Source organism: Pleurodeles waltl, chromosome 11, assembly GCF_031143425.1.
Source record: "Pleurodeles waltl isolate 20211129_DDA chromosome 11, aPleWal1.hap1.20221129, whole genome shotgun sequence".
Taxonomy (NCBI): Eukaryota; Metazoa; Chordata; class Amphibia; order Caudata; family Salamandridae; genus Pleurodeles; species Pleurodeles waltl.
In genome coordinates, this window is record NC_090450.1 from 17,311,814 (window position 1) to 17,334,223 (window position 22,410).

At 43.7% G+C, this 22,410-nt stretch overlaps 1 protein-coding gene across 5 annotated transcripts in view; it reads left to right on the forward strand.

Annotated features, from left to right (window-relative positions):
- Positions 1-22,410, forward strand: part of LOC138265246 (mucin-4-like) — a 422,755-nt gene that overhangs the window by 44,467 nt on the left and 355,878 nt on the right. For all 5 annotated transcript variants that reach the window (XM_069212831.1, XM_069212835.1, XM_069212833.1 and 2 more), the window contains exons 22-24: positions 1,598-1,708; positions 11,543-11,659; positions 22,026-22,136. In XM_069212831.1, the coding sequence (XP_069068932.1) occupies positions 1,598-1,708; positions 11,543-11,659; positions 22,026-22,136 (339 nt within the window). The remainder of the gene's footprint in view (positions 1-1,597; positions 1,709-11,542; positions 11,660-22,025; positions 22,137-22,410) is intronic.

The window sequence follows — 22,410 nt, forward strand, 5'->3', positions numbered from 1 at the left end:
ATATTTGTGGATGCTTGTGCTTCATAGTTTTAATGAAGGGGTTAAGTATAACCTAAAGTTCATAATTTCAAACCCAGGTTAGGGCTCACTAACTGGTGGGCATCAGATTCTGCGGCTACCCCCAAGTGACAAGTCCTGTGCTGGCTAATCAGTGAAAACAAAAAACAGTCAAACTCCTAGTTAGTTCAGTCAGGGAGACAAAGACCACTATGACCCACAAATATCCACAATGACTGACTGACCTTCTGACCACCAGCACACGAGGGTCAGCTAGCGTCAAAGAGGCCACAAAACGAAATGCTGTAACAGCCGACCTGAGGGCTTGAAGTGGCTGCAGTTAAAATGGGCAGAAGGCTAACGCAATGTCACCTAGCAATAAGTGATCAAAAACACTAAAGCTGAATTTTCAATATAGAAGACTTCAAGTGTCCTGTTATCAGATAGGTGATCCAAAGAAGGCTTGAATCAAAGGTGTGGCCCTGGCGCAGCTTGAGAACTCACCTGAAGGACAAACCCTCTTCCACTAGCCATCATGAAGCTTCATAGAAGGAAAACCCTAGCAAAACGCGGAACTACTTACATTCCGAGGGCCTATAATATACAAAATGTTATTTTTTTCATACTTAAAATAAAACTTTTTAATTAAACACAAAACAAGAAAGCGAAAATCTAAAGTGCTTTTAGGATAGACATATATTTGGCTGAGCTCCTGCTTTGCCTCGCAAGGCCAAGATGACTCTTGGCCCTCCCTATCAATCTTGTTGGCTTGCCAGCTTCTGCTGGCAGGGGTGCTATCGGCTACAGGAGGAGACACCAACCAACCAGGGGCATGGCTTGAGGAGGAATTTGGAGTGCTACACCCACCTAATAAATCTATTTTGTGATAAATAGTTGGGTACAGGTGCTTTCAGTTGTGTATAGTACAGTGTCTGTCAGATTTCACTAGGAATTTCTACACACACAGACAAGAATGCACACACACCATCTCTCTCTCATTGTTCAGAAAGTCTTCAAAACTGTTTGTTATTTCACAAAATAATGTGCTCCCCTTCACTTAGGACCCCTACCAAACTGCTTTTCTCTCCCTTTCGCTGCCCCTTAAGCCCTGTTCATGCACCATCCTGATTGTTCAGTAATCTGAAGCTCACAACCCCTGGTTTGGTCACAGCCCTGTCGGGATCTCAAGATAAAGCTTCAACATCTTCACTTGATTCACTCGGGGCACCGCCAGCCTCTCTGTGTGTTAGACAGCACTCCGGGCAGCACTGGCACATGCCCGCCACACATAGCACGTGTTCACCGCTCCCTGCGGAGCACAGCGTGAGATAGAAGCGTGGGATGGGCAACTCACGCACATTTCGGTCAACGGCCGCAGGGTACGCACACCGGCCAACAGCCAGTTCCCCAGGTCCAATTTCTCTGTAGCTGGTAGGGTGGCCTCACAGCAACCATCCCTGTTTTCACTTCACGCTACTGCTCTTACTAGAGTAAAACGTCTTTACTCACAGCCACAAACAAAAAAAGATGTTTTCTTTCTTATGTCTCATTTAGCTTGATGGTTAAAAATAAAGTGCATGTTTATTTCTTGTCTTTTCAGGAATTGACTTTTGCAGTGGCAGTCCATGTGGCAATGGTCGCTGTACCAGTACACTCCATGAGTTTGTTTGTACCTGTTCCCCTGGATGGAAGGGAAAGACCTGTGGTCAAGGTACAATATATTATTTCTTTTTAGATGTTACAAAAATACAAATATAGTCAGCTTGTTGACTATAAAGTGTATGGGCTCCAGAGCCCCAGATTTCTCTTTGTTGGCCTTTATCACCAACAACTGCCTTATTGTCGGTGTGGCAATATTCACTGTTTGTGACTGCTTTCTTTTATGACATGACGCTTATATCTTGGAAGTGGTTTATTAGATACAAGCTAACGACCCCTGGCCCAGAAGTCTTCTCTAACTGACACGAATCTCTCTCTGTTCATCTCCATCCTCATGAGCCGAGTTGAGTTGCTAGGAGATGTCTAGGTTCCAAGGAACACATCATATATTCTTACAGATCCAGAATATAACACATCCCCTTTCCTTACAATATAAAACACAAATTTATCATAGCCAAGCTTAACAACTAGTAAATGCTCATTTACCAAAAATACCCCCACTAGATATTGACATTAAAACTTACTCTACATTAATGCAAACGACCTGTTCATCTATAAGTTTTACTTTAACATTCTAATAACATACACAGTCACTTAATGACTTAGTTCGTTCCTTCACGCGCATGCTAGGTTCCCTTTTTCCACTCTTATTATTCAATTGCTTACCACTCAACCTGCTCCCATCAACTTTAACTCCAGCTTTAGCTCCACTCCCTGCCATTCACCTCATCCATTCTGCCTTCTCTAACTCTGTACACTTTGTCACCCTTCTCACATTCCACCAATTCCCATCTGATAACTTTAAATTGTTTCCTTGCACCTCTATCACTCTTCTAGGTTCTGACAGCTTAGATTCTCCTTTTCTAACACAAATTCCCAATCTCACTCTCACCCACATGCCTTTTTCACCCAATATATGTTCCCTGTTGAATTTGCTGTTGTGCCTAAATTCATACTGTTTCTGATACTCTAATACCCTCTCATTCATTTTATTTTCCCTTATAAAATGTCCTCCCTCTTTATACGTCCATGCTGGGAGAGCCATAGTACACAGCACTCTCCCTCTCAACAGAAAAAATGCTATTCCCCCAGTAACATTATGTGGAGCTGTTCTGTAACTCCACAACATGTCTCTGACTTGATCCCTCCAATAAATATGATTGAATAATGCTAATTGAATGCTTTCCCCTAAAACAAGGTTAAAGCGTTCAATCATTCCATTACCCCTTGGATGATACACCAGTGTCTTACAATGTTTTATTCCCCACAGCTTGAGAAATTTCTCAAACTCAAATGGCACAAACTGTGGACCATTGTCAGTCAAAATCTCCTCCGGACAACCCTCTCTTCTAAAAATATCCTCACGGAATGTTATCACTTTACTCACTTTTACCTCCTTAACAAAAGCTATTTCTGGCCACTTCGAATAATAGTCCATCATAACAATAGCAAATCTATCCGACACTCTTAAAGATTCAAATGGACCACAAATATCTATGGCTACTCTCTCCTATGCTATGCTGAATAATACCAAAGGTTTTATGGGTGATTCTCACAGTACACGTGACTTATTACGACATGTAACAAAATCTCTTACATATCTTTCTATATGTTTGCCCATGCTTGGCCACTTCAAGTTCTCACAAGTCTTCCTTTTCATGGCAGACATGCCACCATGACCTCCATGTAATAGATTCAACAACCTTTCCCTTAGACTCATTGGTACAATCGGTTTGTCACCTCTTCTCAGCACTCCATTGTCAAAAGATAATTCCTCCCACACTTTTTTGAAAACTTCCAGTTCCGCATCCAAATTCCACTTCGTCATTTCTGGTAATGCCTTTATTAATTTTTCCAGCAAGGGATCAGATTGCATTGCACTTATCCACTCATCCTCCTTTTTGGCTCCACACATATCAGACACTTCTGCAACCAACCAATCAGCCTCTTCAACTACAACCTCCTCATCTAATAGAAGTCTAGACACACAATCTGCGTTTATATTCTTTATCCTAGACACATACTTCATTATAAAAGAATATTCCTGAAGTCTAAACAACCATTTGGCTATTCTGTGTGTAGCCTTGCTAGCTCCATTGGTAGTGAAAATATCTATCAATGGTTTGTGATCTGTACAAAGCTCAAATTCAATCCCCCAAACAAATATCTGAAAATGCTGCACCCCCACCAACATGCCAAGGCTTCTTTTACAATTGTGGAGTACAATTTTTCAGCTCCCTTCAATGTTCGTGAAGCAAAAGCTACAACCCTTTCCCTGCCTTCATGTTGGTGCAATAATGCTGCACCCAAACCATAATTATTTGCATCCACCACTAATATGGCTTTATCCTCTGAATTATACGGTTTCAGTGTTATTGCTTTTACTATAGCACGTTTAACTGAATCAAATGCCTCTTGACAATTCTCAGACCAATCAAATTTGTTACCCTTTTTCATTAACTCCCTTAGGACATGCACCTTGTCTGCAAAATGATCTACAAATTTAGTATAATACTCTGCTAAACCTAGGAACAATATCAACTGTTCCTTATTTTGTGGAGAAGGAACATTTTCTAATGCATGCATTAACTTTAGCTTCGGTCTTACTCCCTCCTGGTTCAACGTATGTCCTAAATACTCAACTTCTTTTACACAAAAATTAAATTTACTTTTACTGCTAGTAAGTCCCGCTTTTTCCATTTTCTTCAACACTTCGTTTAACACTTCATCATGACTTTTTTTTTACTTTCTCCCCATATTATTACATCATCTTGAAACACAAGTGTATTACTAATGTCACCCAACACTTTTTGCATCATTCTTTGGAATACAGCAGCTGCTGAACTTAATCTTAAAGGCATTGTTACAAACTGGGATGCACCTTCAGTTGTGATGAAAGATGTTAAATGACAGGAATGTTTTGCTAAACAAATTTGGCGATGGGCATTTGAAAGATCCAATGTGGTGAAATATGTTCCTCCTCTAACGTTGGCAAGCATTTCATTTATCTGTGGTAAACAGTGGCAATCAACTAAAATACTACCATTCAAATCTATGCACATATGCAAATTTTCCATCCGGTTTCTGCACTATTACTATTTGACTTAACCAATCAGATGCTTCTAGAGGTCCAATAACCCCTTCCTTACATAACCTTTGTAGTTCTTCCTTCACCTTGGGAACATTAGGTATTGCATTTTCCATTAAAAGAATACGGTGTTCAAAACCCTTAAGACAACCTAATTTTCGGGAAATATGGTAACACATTCATTTTCACCCCCCGAATCCATCAATAAAACTTTTTTGGGATGATTTGGGTTCAACACATGCTGTTCTTTCCAACCAAGTAATGAGCTTCCTTTTTGCACAATATATATTTTTCCACATGCTTTTCTGTTTTTACATTCAATGTCTGCTTAAACATATCCTAATATCAGAAGTTTACCACCACAATATCTTTCCAGCTCTACATTTGTTTGAATAAGTGAATTGTTCAGTAAATTCTTCCACACTTGCTTGTTTATCAACGTGAAAGGTGAACATGAGCCAGCCCACATTTGTACTTGTCTTCCATTCACGTCAATGACACACTTCGGTGGTTTGTACTCACCATCCATTCCTGTTGGGCACACACCAGTGTCTCTTCTCCTTCAACCACTAAAACTTCCAATTAATCTTCTCCATGGACCTTATATGCATATTCTCAGTTGACATCCTACATACTCTTGCAAAATGTCCTACTTTTCCACATTTAAAACATTTGCTAGTCACAGCAGGGCAATACTTTGCTGCAGCTAAATGTCTATTACTACCACATTTGAAACATTCTTTCCTTTTCCCGCCAACTCCTCTTAGTTGTGGTTTCCGTTTATGTTCTTTTCCATATTTGTTTGTACCTCTTCTAGTAATTTTCACCTCATTCACAAATTCACGTTCCTTACCTCCCAATTCCACGTCATTCAATTCTTTGACGTACTGGGGTGTATTCTCCACGTGCCTGGTTACCTATATGGTCTTGTTCAAAGTGGGGTTTCTTAAACGCAACAATTTTCCCTGTATTTTTGTATCTCTTACTCTGTGTATAAATTGATCTCAAATAATCTCATCATTCAGATCCTTAAATTTACATGTTATGGCCAAACGTCTAAATGCAGAAATGTATAGGCCACTACGATATTGATTTTTTTTCCATAGTGTTCCTCTAAAGCTCTTATAGCACTATCATATACTTCTTCCTCCTCCTGATCAGAATCTCCTTTGGCTTCCTTTATATTATGTGTTGGTAAGGTTTTCAAAACTTTTCTGCCTTCCACCCTAAGGCAATGTGTAGATAAAGCTCAGAGGGGCAGGGCTGCAGGTGGCGCCCGAAGAGGAAGCGTTTTTGTTGGGGAGCCGCTGGATGAAGTTGTGAAGATTTCAACGTTTGGGCGGCTGTTCGAGGCATGAAACTGTAGCTGATGAGATTTCCACGAGGCAGGATATTCCTTTGGCGAAGGACGGCTGAACAGGATTTGCTGCAGTGGAGAAGAATTTAGTGGGTGCAAAAAGAATAAGTTGATGGATGGAATGCTTAAATTAATCTTAGCCACTGGAAATTGCTCGGGCAGTATTCCAATCATCCGTTTTTGGCTGACAGTGGCACCTCAATTTGGATTTAGCCGTACGCAAATCAGCCTTGACCCTGCTCCTCATGGGAACAGTCCAGCTCGATCTGCCAGGACAGGTCCTCCCTGAACCAGAACACAAGAAACCTAGGACTGGTTTCACCTAGTTAGGGCTCTTCAGCCAGGTATAGCTTGTTTGTAGTGGCACAGTGAGCCAGTGAACCACGTCTGGGCATATCTGGCAGCAAAGGCAAAAACAACAAGATGATGGATGGAATGCTTGAATTAATGTCAGCCACTGGAAATAGCTCAGGCCGCATCCCAATCTAATGGGTTTTGCCCACTAGGCTACCTCAGTTTATACCCAGATATGACATATGCAAATCAGACTTGACTCGTAGGAACAGTCCTGCCTGAACTGCTAGGCGAAGTCCCCCCTGAATGGTAGCACAAGCTACCTAGGACCAGTTTTGCCCTAGTTAAGGCTCTTCAGCCAGGTAGAGCTTGGTTCCAGTAGAACAGTGAGCCTGGCATCTATGTCTGGGCATACCTGGTGCGCTTAGGGTGACAAATGCAAAATTAACAAGATGATGGATGGAATGCTTGAATTAATCTCAGCCAGAGAAAGAACGCAGCAGGAGCTGCATGAAGTCAGGCCAACCAGCGATGCACTTTGGGTGGAGAGATGAGCAAGTTGGTTCCGGTCTTCCCTCGTTTCTCAGAACAGCTTTTATCAAAACATTTGTAAATCCAATGTGCTGTATTTTGGCTATATAGGCATGTTTAGCACCACTCTCAAGGGGGAAAAAATTGCCTTTTTATTTTATTTTTTGCCCGATCCCGGGATTTGAGGATCCTCCTCCGAACCTCCTAGGAGCAGTGCAACAAAGAATTAGAAAATAAAGAACCAACGCGTGACCCTGCGCCCTTTCTTCGAAGGTGAGTCGCACACAAAAAACACAGGAGACAGCAGGCAGTGCCTGAAAGAAACCTTTTACTCAAGATAAATAAATGTTTTACCAGAACAAGCTTGCAAGCATATTGGAGAAACCAACTAACCTCATCCAAGCTAAAAAGGGGAAAAAACTTTAGCAGAGAATGCATAAAATAAAATGAATGGAAAATCCAGGAAATGCCTCCCAGGTAATGAAAGAAGTCTCTGTACAACCATTACCGGAAAGAACACTTTCAATGGGGGCAAACATACCATGAAGAGCTATAAAGAAAATCTCACTTAATAAACCTTAGAGTGTTACCATACTAACTCCCAACAGTGTTCCCTGCATACAGTTATACTTACCAGGGAGTTAATGGGGAAAGGCCCGGAACTTACACCCAGGAGGCCAAGCAACCCAGGGCTTACCTTAAGTTTGACAGGCTTTGTTCATATTTACTGAATATGTGAATGAACATCATTTAGGGGTTGCCAGTGGTCAAGGCTGGAACCCCTGGCTTGCCCCTAGCGACCCTGGCACTCCCTCTGTGACCCCTGTGGCAAAATCAGTGCAAGGAGCACAGGTGCAGCTCATCCTTATGGATGTTGCTTGGGGTCCACTACCTTGTTTTCAAACTGTTTTTTTAAATTACATTAATAGTGGTAATATATTATTCACTATTAGTGTAATAAAAAATGGAGTACAGTTAGCTGGAATAAGACCCTCCTTGGTAGCTGGGGTACGTAAAAAAACATTTTAAATGTATGTTTTGTGCATGCTTGCGAGTGAGACTGCTTATGTAAAAGAGTGTGTGTATGAGTGAATTTGTGTTTGTCTAAGCATGTGTGTGTGAATAAAAGTGAAGATGAAGGGTGCATGATGTTGCTTTCGCTTCCCCAGGCATTTAGGTGAACTGACATTCATGGGGAAGTCCATGGGTTGCTTTCTACTATTATCACTATATTGGGTAGTGAGTTAAAGGGAAGGGAGGGTACAGTTCTTATTTCTGGTTTGATTGACCCTAGCTGGGTCATGTGGTGCCTGGGCGGGGTGGGATACCTCATATAGTAAGTAGTGATACTAGAAATAGATTGAGGAGGTAATATCACTAACTGCACAAATGTGGCACTACTCACGCTGCACCCTTGCGCTTGCTCTCCTCTGCACTACTGTGACCATGCTTACTATCCTGTGGCTTCATTCACCTTGCACAGCTAGAGGAGCTTTCACTGTGCAGTGGAAGAGCTCACATTGCATGCCAGTGACAGCACTAACACTACACTGTTATAGAACTCTACAGTGCTGTGACAGTGTTCACTCTCCGCCTGTAGTGGCAGTCACATACATTGCCACCTGTGGCAGTAGTCCTGATGTGCTAGCACTCACTGTACATGGCTATGTCCCCTCACCTAGTGCGCACACCACACCACTGTATATATGTTCACTATGCTGAGGCCACACTCAACACGGCGTAGTTGTGGCCGTGGTCACTAAACACGGCTGTGACAGGATTAACTGCATGGCCGTGGAGCTGTCATGGGCACAGCTGTGGCAGTAGTCACTCTGCACTACTCTACTGACGGCAGTCACTTACCCCTGTAGAAACAGTCACTTTGTGCTTTGCATCCCGCACAGCAGAGACAACAGTCACACTGCAAGGCTGTAGTGCAGTCATTCTGCACTGCTGTGGTAGCATTCATCCTGCACAGCTGTGTCAGCACTACCATTACTGCAGTGTTGTACTTGCACTCATTCTGCTTGACAATACTCACACTACACACCTATCGGAGCTCATTCTGCAGTACTGCAGCAGCATTTAATCAGCTGCCGGGGTAATAGTCGTACTGCAGGGCTGTGGAAGGAGGCAATCTGAATTTCTGTAATAACAGTCACTCTGCTTATCTGTGACACACTTTTCACTGCTATGACTGCAATAACTGCATGTTGGACATGGCCATCTCTGCAGGGTCACCCCAAACCTTTAGCCTTCATCGGTCCTGCTTTGCTGAATTCACTTTTGTTGGCAATAGGACTCTATGTATTTTACCACTGCTACCATTGCTAAGGGATTGTGTCGCTCCCTGAAACATGGTAAAATTGGCCTACACATGCTTGGCACATTTAATTTATTTTTAAGTTCCTAGTATATGGTGCTAAATGTACTCATGGCCTGTAAATTAAATGCTACTAGTGAGCTTGCAGCATTCATTGTGCTACCCACTAATGTAGAACTTTAAAACTTTAAAACTGCCACTGCAGCCTGTAGTGCAGTTTTAAACCACCTTTTTGACCTGGCAAAATAAACTTTTTTTCCAGATCTAACCCTTCCTTTTCAATACATATAAGTCAGCCTTATTTAGTCGATAAAGGCTCACATGGTTGAATGCCTTATATTTAAAAAGTTGGTGATGTGGGTCCTGGTAGTGGGAAACATCTAAAGTTTTTTTTTTTCCTACCACGAGGACTATCTCTCCAATTGACTAGCTTTGGGATACTTTATTACATCTAAAATAAGTGCCAACTTTGGCTAGGGAGCAGGTAGAGATATGGTGTATGGACTCAAATGAATTATTTAAAATCTTCTTAATGGTAAAGTTTACTTTTAAGTCTCAATTTTGAGAATGTCAATTTTAGAAAAATTGACATTTTCCTGCACTAACCACTTTGTGCCTCTGCCAACATCCTAGGTCACATGACTGTGAATGGCTCTGCGGTTGATCTTTGTGTATTCCACCAAGAGAGTGACACTCAAGAAATAAGGTGTGGACAGGATAGGCCATCCAGCTAGGACAGCTGGTGGTGGAGCTAATGCAGCACCTCATCCCAGGCACATTCTTAGCATTCCTGTAGAAAGTTGCAGACTTCTCAGGTGATGTCCTCTCACATTCCAGGAGGGCTGTCTGTCAACGACTCCAGCTCTGAATGTAAGAAGACTCATGTTGTAAGCAGCACGCAGGAACAAGGTATATTCTTATATTTATTGGCAGAGACAAAATGCATCCGATCTCTTCAGTCTCCAACGTACAATGAATTCCCCGTTCCACCCTCACATTCCATTAAGCCTTCCCTACGTATGCCCCATTCTAAAACCTCACACATTCTTTAAAGAGATCCCCCCATTATTATTAACGAAAGAATACCACCTTTCCACTTCTTGTGTTCTTGGTTCCTTAGGAGCCCACTTGTCCCAATTGTCTATACGTATTTCCTTTATTTCTTCTGAAAAAGTAGTGTTGACCTCTGTTTTGGCTGATGGCTCTTTACCATGATCAAACAGATCCTCCCTCCCCTTCCCTACTGGTAGGTATGCTAGAAATCAAGCCATTTGCTAATTCTGAATCGTTAAAGATATTTAATGGTGTATCTTGCTTACTCTAGATTTAATGATTAGATTTCTTTGCAAATATAGAAATGCAAACTGATTTTTAATCATTTTCAACTCTTTACAGCTTATGGCCCTTCTCTGTCTTGTGTTTTCCTGATATGATGTCAAACATCTCTCAAATTCTCTTAATTTCTCTTGGTGGGTTCTGTCCCATTCATAGCACTGATTTCCTTCTCAAAATTCATAATCTCTGTTTTCAATCATGCAAACTTTCTGAGTTCTGTACCAAGATGTGCATAATATTCCAGAAGGAACTATTAAGCTCCTTCTCCCATCTTAACATTAGATCTGAGTCAAGATAGTCAGATGTGGGACAAAAAAAACATTTGAATCCCTTGGGCATTTTAAGTATTGTTGCAAAGTTATACCATCCCACCATTTGGTCAACTCTGTTTTTTTGTTTCTCAAAACTGATAAATGTCTTTCATAAACCTTCATTCCTCTCTGTTTTGCCTACATCATTTTTATTAGTATTAGCCCCTGCGGCTATGTCCTTAAATAAATCTGCAGCTAATTTTTCTATGCCATCAAAGAAACTATCCATGATTAAGGGAAGACATGATGCCTTTAAAAATATTGTGAACAGCATCTAAAAACATGCACTATGCACTTTAATCCATATTCCTCATTTAATTTTATCATCCCAATTTGCAATTTAAAAAAAAAAATTTATTATCAATTTTATTCCTTTTCTCATTTTCACTTTTTTTTGTATCACTTTAGTTCAAGTTTCAGTTAGGATATTATAAGGCATACTTCAAGCTTCACGTATTTGTTTAATTTCTGTGTAGTTACCATGTTTGCTGAACTGTATTTGTAAGTGACTGTGTAAAATGCTTATATAGTCCAAAGTGTTTAATTAAAAGGTTGTGTGTGAATTTGGAAAAAAGTGCCAGATTGGCCACACTAGTAGCCAGGCTTCATTTCTGCTTTTAATGCTTTTGTTGCATTTGTGTCTACAGATGTGGATGAGTGTGAGAGCGATAATCGATGCAGCCGGCGCAGTACATGCAAGAACACACCTGGATCATACACATGCAACTGCAATGCCGGATGGACAGGACCCACATGCTCTGAGGGTAGATATTGATTACGTTGGGCCACTGCTGAAATGTTGTGATGCCTGCCAATATTAATGCTATGTTTTTTGTGAAGTCTAATCACGTGTACCCTAACAACACTGTTTTTGTATACTGCTCATTTCGTGGCCCTGAGTACTAGACCCCAGCAATGGGGAGGATGCTCATGGAAGAATGGGTATGTCTTCATAGATTAATGTTTTGTATGCTTTCATCTATCCTCTTGGACAACATGCACATCTGCTTTGGGTATCAAGAGGCTGGCAGTGTATTGCCAAGCAGTTTTCTGAATTTCTTTATAAAAGCTGTTGTGCTTATTTTGCCTGTCTCACTCACACGCTAACTGTAACCCTGCTCCCTCTCACTTTTCACATAACAAAAGGGCATTTTTTTCAACACTCTTAGTTAACCGTGACATGTTGTTTCCTCCAGGCAAATGTCTGTAGTAATATCCAGTTGCAGCTTACTCCTTGTTGGGAAGCACTTCCAAAGATAGTGACCGTGTGCATGGTGCCTCTCCCTTTCCAAAAGGAGGTGCTCCCAATTTGACACGAGGTGCTATTGTGTATCAATGGCCCTGTGTCCCTTTCACCAGAGTTCAGATTTCTGATAGAGACCTTTAACAGCAGGTGTTAGACTGGATCCGGAAACTTTCACAGCAATTCCGTTACTCTTCAGTAGGTGGCATTGTGCAGCTCGCCAACAGATCTGTCCACTATGGATATGTCAGTCCCTTTCTTTCCACCTCAGTCAGCTCAGATCCAGAGCATTCAAATCCTTTGATTTCTCCCTCAAAAAATCTTATGGTGTGCTGCATGTCACCCCCTAAAACAAGAGGGTGCAACTATGTTGCACCTGTACTCAGCAGATGACGGTTACTGACACCCACGATGACTGTCTTTAGTGCCTCGGCACCAAACACAACTCGATGTGGTACGACTGCTGTGCCAAAATGAATAAGAAGTCCATTTGAGATCGAGAGGCCAAGCTTGCCATTGGCAAACTCAGGAAGAACGAAGACGCGGTCTTGATCGAAGTTGTGGCCGTGGACCCGCTTTTGCTCCTGAGGTTGCTCCAATGACTGGTTGTTGTCGAGGTCAAGAGCTCAGGTATGTATGGCTAAAGCACCATACCTGGAAGCACTACACAGGAGTTTCTATCGACAGTCAGCAATACCTCATGGACATGCCATTTAACAGTTCTTGCCTGTGTGGAGTGAAGGCGGACTAACGATAGAACATTTTAAAGACAGCAAGGCCACATCTCTCTCTTTAGGCCTAAATCTGCCTGTCTGCTTGTTTCCCCAGATCACTAGCTACTTTGAAGACTTCAGTCAGGGTTACCAGCAGGGGCACCAATACAGACAGTAGCGGCGCCAACAGCAAGACTCCCAATCCTTTCGAGGTAGAGGCAGTAGAAAAGGCCGCCCATGTCCAGGACTCCAGGAATAACGCTCTACCCTATCCCCCTCACCCTGTTATGCATCCACTGCTTTAATATGCCTTTGGTGGAACACGAACACCCAGTAGGAAGTAGAGTCACCTTTTACCTACCAAGTTGGAGGAGCATCAGGTGCTACAGATCATACAACAAGGCCATTCCCAACCCTTCTTATATTTCCCCCCGACATGCTCTCACAGAATAATGCCTCCCGAAGGACAACCTGTCCATACTCCAAGTTCTGGCTGTCCCTGTCAAGAAAGCCACTAAGACGTTGCTGCATCAAAAATTGGGACAAGTTGGTACTCCTCATTTTTCTGGTGCTGAAAAAAGATGGAGGACTGTAAGGAAATGCCTCCTTGGCATGGTTGCCCCCTGACTTTTTGCCTTTGCTGATGCTATGTTTACAATTGAAAGTGTGCTGAGGCCTGCTAACCAGGCCCCAGCACCAGTGTTCTTTCCCTAACCTGTACTTTTGTATCCACAATTGGCAGACCCTGGCATCCAGATCAGTCCCTTGTAACTGGTACTTCTAGTACCAAGGGCCCTGATGCCAAGGAAGGTCTCTAAGGGCTGCAGCATGTCTTATGCCACCCTGGAGACCTCTCACTCAGCACAGACACACTGCTTGCCAGCTTGTGTGTGCTAGTGAGAACAAAACGAGTAAGTCGACATGGCACTCCCCTCAGGGTGCCATGCCAGCCTCTCACTGCCTATGCAGTATAGGTAAGACACCCCTCTAGCAGGCCTTACAGCCCTAAGGCAGGGTGCACTATACCATAGGTGAGGGTACCAGTGCATGAGCATGGTACCTCTACAGTGTCTAAACAAAACCTTAGACATTGTAAGTGCAGGGTAGCCATAAGAGTATATGGTCTGGGAGTCTGTCAAACACGAACTCCACAGCACCATAATGGCTACACTGAAAACTGGGAAGTTTGGTATCAAACTTCTCAGCACAATAAATGCACACTGATGCCAGTGTACATTTTATTGTAAAATACACCCCAGAGGGCACCTTAGAGGTGCCCCCTGAAACTTAACTGACTATCTGTGTAGGCTGACTAGTTTTAGCAGCCTGCCACAAACCGAGACATGTTGCTGGCCCCATGGGGAGAGTGCCTTTGTCACTCTGAGGCCAGTAACAAAGCCTGCACTGGGTGGAGATGCTAACACCTCCCCCAGGCAGGAATTGTCACACCTGGCGGTGAGCCTCAAAGGCTCACCTCCTTTGTGCCAACCCAGCAGGACACTCCAGCTAGTGGAGTTGCCCGCCCCCTCCGGCCAGGCCCCACTTTTGGCGGCAAGGCCGGAGAAAATAATGAGAAAAACAAGGAGGAGTCACTGGCCAGTCAGGACAGCCCCTAAGGTGTCCTGAGCTGAAGTGACTCTAACTTTTAGAAATCCTCCATCTTGCAGATGGAGGATTCCCCCAATAGGGTTAGGATTGTGACCCCCTCCCCTTGGGAGGAGGCACAAAGAGGGTGTACCCACCCTCAGGGCTAGTAGCCATTGGCTACTAACCCCCCAGACCTAAACACGCCCTTAAATTTAGTATTTAAGGGCTACCCTGAACCCTAGAAAATTAGATTCCTGCAACTACAAGAAGAAGGACTGCCCAGCTGAAAACCCCTGCAGCGGAAGACCAGAAGACGACAACTGCCTTGGCTCCAGAAACTCACCGGCCTGTCTCCTGCCTTCCAAAGATCCTGCTCCAGCGACGCCTTCCAAAGGGACCAGCGACCTCGACATCCTCTGAGGACTGCCCCTGCTTCGAAAAGACAAGAAACTCCCGAGGACAGCGGACCTGCTCCAAGAAAAGCTGCAACTTTGTTTCCAGCAACTTTAAAGAACCCTGCAAGCTCCCCGCAAGAAGCGTGAGACTTGCAACACTGCACCCGGCGACCCCGACTCGGCTGGTGGCGATCCAACACCTCAGGAGGGACCCCAGGACTACTCTGATACTGTGAGTACCAAAATCTGTCCCCCCTGAGCCCCCACAGCGCCGCCTGCAGAGGGAATCCCGAGGCTTCCCCTGACCGCGACTCTTTGAACCTAAAGTCCCGACGCCTGGGAGAGACCCTGCACCCGCAGCCCCCAGGACCTGAAGGACCGGACTTTCACTGGAGAAGTGACCCCCAGGAGTCCCTCTCCCTTGCCCAAGTGGAGGTTTCCCCGAGGAATCCCCCCCTTGCCTGCCTGCAGCGCTGAAGAGATCCCGAGATCTCTCATAGACTAACATTGGAACCCGACGCCTGTTTCCACTGCACCCGGCCGCCCCCGCGCTGCTGAGGGTGAAATTTCTGTGTGGGCTTGTGTCCCCCCCCGGTGCCCTACAAAACCCCCCTGGTCTGCCCTCCGAAGACGCGGGTACTTACCTGCAAGCAGACCGGAACCGGGGCACCCCCTTCTCTCCATTCTAGCCTATGTGTTTTGGGCACCACTTTGAACTCTGCACCTGACCGGCCCTGAGCTGCTGGTGTGGTGACTTTGGGGTTGCTCTGAACCCCCAACGGTGGGCTACCTTGGACCAAGAACTGAACCCTGTAAGTGTCTTACTTACCTGGTAAAACTAACAAAAACTTACCTCCCCCAGGAACTGTGAAAATTGCACTAAGTGTCCACTTTTAAAACAGCTATTTGTCAATAACTTGTAAAGTATACATGCAATTTTTATGATTTGAAGTTCCTAAAGTACTTACCTGCAATACCTTTCGAATGAGATATTACATGTAGAATTTGAACCTGTGGTTCTTAAAATAAACTAAGAAAAGATATTTTTCTATATAAAAACCTATTGGCTGGATTTGTCTCTGAGTGTGTGTACCTCATTTATTGTCTATGTGTATGTACAACAAGTGCTTAACACTACTCCTTGGATAAGCCTACTGCTCGACCACACTACCACAAAATAGAGCATTAGTATTATCTCTTTTTGCCACTATCTTACCTCTAAGGGGAACCCTTGGACTCTGTGCATGCTATTCCTTACTTTGAAATAGCACATACAGAGCCAACTTCCTACAAGGACTCTGCCCTATCTTAGGACTTTGTACTCTAAATTTCTTAAGAAGACCACACACAAAAAATGCTCACCTTGACCCATCCAGGAGACTGATGGTGGTGCTCAACTTGTATGTCACCAATTTTTACTTCCCCATCCAGCAGTTCCACAAACACTATCTGCGGTTTCAGGTAGACCACAAGCACGTTTTGTTCTCCCTGCTCCCTTTTGGCTTGACAAGTGCACATTGGATGTTCACAAAAGTGATAATGGTGGTCGCAGATCATCTGCACTGGTTGGAAATGCCAGTTTTCCCAAACGTAGATGTCTGGTTGCTGAACGCAGGCTCCACAGAGACAGTCGTAAACCACTTCCTGAGGGCAGCTGACCTGTAGCCATTTTGGGGTTTTTCCATCAATGAGCCAAAGTCACACCTGACGTCTTCACAATGTCTCCCCTTTATTGGAGCCATTGTATGGGACAGGAGAGACTGTGTCAAAGTCATCCTAGAGGCCCTGAAGTCGGCAAGGAGAGAGTGGCATCCTGGAACTTCTAGATATAAGCTTTGTACTCTGCCCTAGCTGCCATTCCCAGAGAACCTCCTGTCCCAGCTGCAGGGTGGGTCCTGCCTCAGAGCTTGCACAACCAACCCCTCTTTTTGTAGAGACTGAACAGTGGCTGTTGATGGCTTTCTATCTTTATTTTCATCATCCTGTTCTAGACCCACGGACTGTAAATTTCAAGAAGGAGAAGTTCAAGATGCTCATGTTTGCTCTCGTCTTGCATGCACTTGACCTGAAAGATTGGTTACATGATGCATATTTTCATATTCCCACCCTCTCTGCCCACAGGCGCAACCTGTGGTTCAAGGTAGGACAGGAACACTTTCAGTTCAGTGTGCTGCAATTTGGCCTTACCAGCGCCCCCCAGGTTTTCACCAAAGTGATGGTGTTGTGGTCACAGCTCACCAACGCAGGTCAGGGATTTCAGTCTTCCCCTACCTTGACTGGCTGTTGAAGGCATACTCGCCCCAGGCTGTCGCCCCCCCATCTCCAGACTACGGTGAACCTTCTGCAATCACTGAGGTTGACTATACATGTGCGGAAGTGACCTAACTTCCTCTGAGATGCTCTCTTTCATAGAAGCTGTTCCAGACACAGTGCAGTCTCAGGCTTATCCTTCCGGATGCCTGCCCGGGATATTTAGGCTATCACCCAGGATATTCTGGCTATGATATCGATGTTTCTGCCTCTATCCTGGGTTTCAGTGAGACTGACTCTGAGGCTGCTGGGCTTCATGGCCTTCTGCATCCTGCTGTTAAAACATGCTAAATGGTCTATGGGGGCTCTGCATTAGGTAAATGTCTCTGACATGGTCCAGTCCTCGGAGGGAACTGTGAAAGACCTGCGGAGGTGGATTACAAACTGTGACTGTGTCAGAGGCAGACTCCTCTCCCTTCCACAACAAGATTTACAGTAGTGACAGATCTATCACTTTTGCTGCGGGGCAGCCATCTGGGAGAGGTTGAGATGAGAGGACTCTGGTCTCTGGTGGAAACCAGAATCCACCTGAACATGTTGGAGCTCAGGGTGATCTGACTGGCATTAAAGACATTTCTTACCTCTGTCAAGGAAAAGTTAGTGCAGGTGTTCATGGACAACACTACCGCCATGTGGTACTGAAACAAGCAGAGCGGAGTGAGGTCATGGACCCTTTATCAAGAGGCCCTGCATTTCTGAACAAGGCTGGAACAGCAGGTTGTAATCCTGGTGATTCAACACCTGGCAAGTTCTCTGAACGCCAGGGTGGACGCACTCAGCCGTCGATGCCTAGCGGATGAAGAGTGGCATCTTTATTTGGAGGTAGTGCAAGGTCTTTTTCAGCAGTTGAGGGAGCCTTGGTTAGATCTGTTCACCTCTGAAGAGAACGCGCAATGTGAGCAGTATTGCGCGTCGAGTTTCCAAAGTGCCAATAGCTCAGTGACGCTTTTTGTTGTAAGTGGAGCTCAGGCCTCCTGTATGCCTTTTGGCCCATACCACTCGTGCCCAAAGTTATCAAGAAGATCAAGAATGACCATGTCTAAGTAATCCTTGTATCTCCAGACTGGGAACGGAGAGTCTGGTATCCAGAGCTTCTGAAAATGAGCATCAATCCTCTGATTAGGCTTCCTCTTTGGGAGGATCTTGTGTCGCAACATCAGGAGAGGGTTCTTCACCAAATCTGTCAACTCTGCAACTTCATGCGTGGAGATAGAGTGGTGAAAGTTGACAGCTTTTGCCCTTCCTCTTGAAGTCTGTAATGTTAGCTTGGCAGCCAGGCTTTCATCCACAAAAATGGTATATGCCGGACGTTGGCACGATTTGTAAGATGTTGTACAGAGAAGTTCTTAGATCCTCTCTTTCCACTTCTATATCTGATGTTCTTCTTTTAATTCTTTCTCTTGCCCAACAGGGTTCCTCTCCGGGGACACTGAAGGGCTTCCTCTCTGCCCTGCCCGTGCCTTTTTGTGGCTGCCTGATCAACCCTCTCTCTTCAAGTTCCCTATTGTAAACAGGTTTCTTAAAGGGTTGTGCATAAGTTTCCCCCATGGCTTTATCATACCTCAGTGGGACCTTAACCTAGTTCTCACTTACCTTATGTGAACTCCTTTTGAGCCACTGCACAACTGTCCCCTCCGACTGCTCACATCAAGGCAGCTGTCTCAGTGCCAATAACATCAGCTGGGAGGGTATGTGAGATACAGGCCTTATCAAATAAGCAGCCATATCTCACGGTGTTTCCGGACAAGATAGTTCTGTGCACCCATACCTCTCTCTTCTTCCCACAAGGTGTTGATCCCATTCCATAGGAGTCAAACTGTCACCTTCCCCACCTATTGTATTAATGTACAGTACTGTCATTCAACCTTGACAGTACAAAAAAGTTCCAGGTGGACGACCAAATCTTTGTGGGGTATGAAGGAGCAAAGAAGGATCAGGCTGTACAGAAGCAGTCCATTTTGCACTGGGATGTTTTCTGTATTAAGAACTGCTATGCCCGAAAGCTGTGAACATGGCGTTAGCAGGTGGAGTCCCAGTCCTGGACATATGTAAGGGAGCAACTTGGGCGTCATTGCACACGTTTGTCAAACACTACTGCCTATACAGTCAGGTCTGCAGGAACAGGCATTTCAACCATTCAGTCCTGCAGGACAGTCTAGTCTAAAAACATTGTACGCAGCCCACCACCAGGAAGATATGGATTGGGTAACCAATCAAAGGTAAGGAATCTGCAGTTAGAAGTCTCTATCAGATGAACAAGTTATTTACTTTCGGTAACGCATCATCTGGTAGCGACTATGTAGCTGCAGATTCCTTACACCCTCCCATGCCTCCCGCTCTGCAGATTTGTTTACTAGAGTTAGGGTGAACCCTTTTTTTGGGCCCTAGTTCGAACACACATATGCCCCAGTACTTATCATGGCACTGCGCTTCTGGCGTGGAAAATTGTGATTAAAGTAACTGAGGCTCGTGCGTCCGGGTGGCGCCTATGTTGGAGACTGCAACATCCAATGCCAATGACACCAGGCAGAGACGAATGGAGCCACCCGATGGCGCGCAGAAGGGGTAATGTTCAGCAAAAGTTTGACGCCTGGGGAAATCAAAGGAATACACAGCTAAATAGGGTCTTTACCAGATAATGCATTGCCAAAGGTAAGTAACTTGTTCTTTAAAACCAGAAATCTCTGCAGGGAAGAATAACATATACTGGTCTCATTTGGTGGATGTGTGCAAGTCCGTTCATTGATCTCCATAATATTATTCTGTACACAGGCAAAGTCCCTCTTTACAATACTCTACTGTAGAAGTGAAATGCTTACTTTTATATTCTTAATATGACAAATGTTGTGAGAGATACATTGCTAGGTTGAGCGTTTAGCCTATGCTAATGGGGGGAAGCAGTTCTCATTTATTTTTAACTTTAACACTGCACTGGAAGGAGCTACTCTTTTCTCGATTATCTCCTGTACAGACACAGGGCCTGATTCACAAACTGCACTTTATAGTATGTTTGATGGGAGCACTCCAAAGCTTACTACGAAGTCCTATTCAAATCTACACTTTTGTAGTAACTTCCACATTTCAGTAAGATTACTACTTTTTGGTATTCACAAACTGCACTCTTGCAACAACTTTTTTAATAACTTACAATTCTTAAGTTCCTACTGCCATTATTTTTATGTGAAGATGTTGTGGTGCCAGTGGTTGGTCATTTGTACAAAACTCACTACAAAAGTGTAAGTTACTACAAAAGTGTAGTAAGTATCAAAAGTAGTAAACTTACTCAATAGTGTATACTTACTCACAAGTGTAAATTTTGTTTGTTAACCAGGCCCACAGTGTCTGCTTCAGTCTTCATGATGATGCCATTTAAACAGCAATCATATGGAGAAACAATGCAAATATACCCACTTATTGACCAATGTACTCCCGAAAGCAACTATAATGCAATTCACCCATAAATCAGCCATTTTTCCAAAAAGCCTCCTGTGTAAGGGGCTACATGAGAGTGCAAGGTCACAAATGTTATCCTGAAAATGTAATGGGCGTATTAATAAACAATGTTTTCTGCACATCACCTGGATCTGGGCAATAGGATTTAAGGTTCTAGTGCATTGGTGTTGTGACTGTTCTTACTTTACAGTGGACAAGATAGGACACAATAGTCCATTGGCGTCCAGTAGGTGGGATCAGTGATGGTTCTAGCACCAGGGTCAGAGACTGAGAAAGAAAAACAGGTGGTCCTAATGCACTAGTACAGTGATGGTTCATAAATGACAGCAGTGTCATGCAAGATGTCCTTTAGTTCTTAGAACACTAGTTCAACTATGATTCAACCGCACTAAACAGGAGATAGGCACTATGATGCATTCAGCCAGCATTCAGAGTGGCTACACATAACATTAGGGGTGGGGCATGTTTTGCTTTCACTAATGACAGAGCTGACAAAAATCTCTGGAATGCACTTCTCAGTTCAAAGAAGACATTTATTATTATTTCATCACGAGGTTCCTAAAAAAAGAGATTAGTATGTTGAAAGCACACGTTTAAAAATAGTCACAGCAATGAAAGGAAAACATACCAAAATGATTCTCAACTGCAATGTGCACAGCAAATATATGTAGTTATATTATATTATAATTGCAAAGCAAATAATGAAGTAAACATTAATCACCGCAGGGCCTGCCAAGCTCTTCATCTTTCTCATGCCAGCAAGATGATGACCCCATTAGATTGTGCGAAAGAGATTACCACCCTCACAGGACAAATATCAGGCACCCGACGTCAAAAATCCTGATTGAGGCCACTCTCCCTCGCGCTGCCACACTGGGTCTTTTTATATCTTAAAAGAAAAAAAAATGAAGGAGCTTTCTGGAAAAAAACCCTCATATAGCAATTCAAACATGCTAGCTAATTTAGGTCTGCTTTGAAAATAAAAAATTGGGATTTGGCCACAGTCCCAAGATGCTAAATCAAAAAAAGGCCATTCCCTGCCGACTGAGTACATCCTTACCAAACAGAGCCCTCGGTGAGAAAAAGCACAAAAACAAGCACAGTTTACAATGTGGAAAATATGAACACATATAACATGGTAGTGTCTAATGCTACGATAAAGTCAATAGGCAGCTAAACTAAATACAAAATGTAGTCTGCAACTGGTGAACACTGGACAACAAATCCGGGTTCAAAGTGGTGCAATCCAGAGTCAGTGGTTAAAAACACATATTTTACTACAGGGCATTGGTGGGTTCATGTAGACTTGATGGTCTAGGTTACATGTCTCAACAGGAGCTTGGGTATGAAAATCATGAAGTCAGTTCTGGTGGTCTGCTTCAATTAATGACATGCCATCTTAATTCCTCCTTTTGAATGTATTCTACAGATATTGATGAATGCCTGTCAAGTCCATGTGTTAATGGCAAGTGCAAGAACATTCCAGGAAGCTACAGCTGCCGATGCTCAGCAGGTTGGACAGGACTGAACTGTGACTCAGGTAGGTACTGCTGAGGCACTGAATTGCAGACGTGTGACAATTCTTGTTGATATGAGATGCATTTACTTCTATCTTTCACTGCACAGGAATTCAGTTAGTTTTGTTGCTGCAACCCTCTTACAGCTTTCTTCTCTGAGCTAACTGTGCTTTGTTTGAACTGCAAAACTGTGTGAGAACTCCTTAACTTTCTGAACAATGTTATAAATCCCTACAAGCAATGCACAACCTATCCTGATTATTTTTCCTGCATAAGGCATTGCTGTATCGTTTTGGT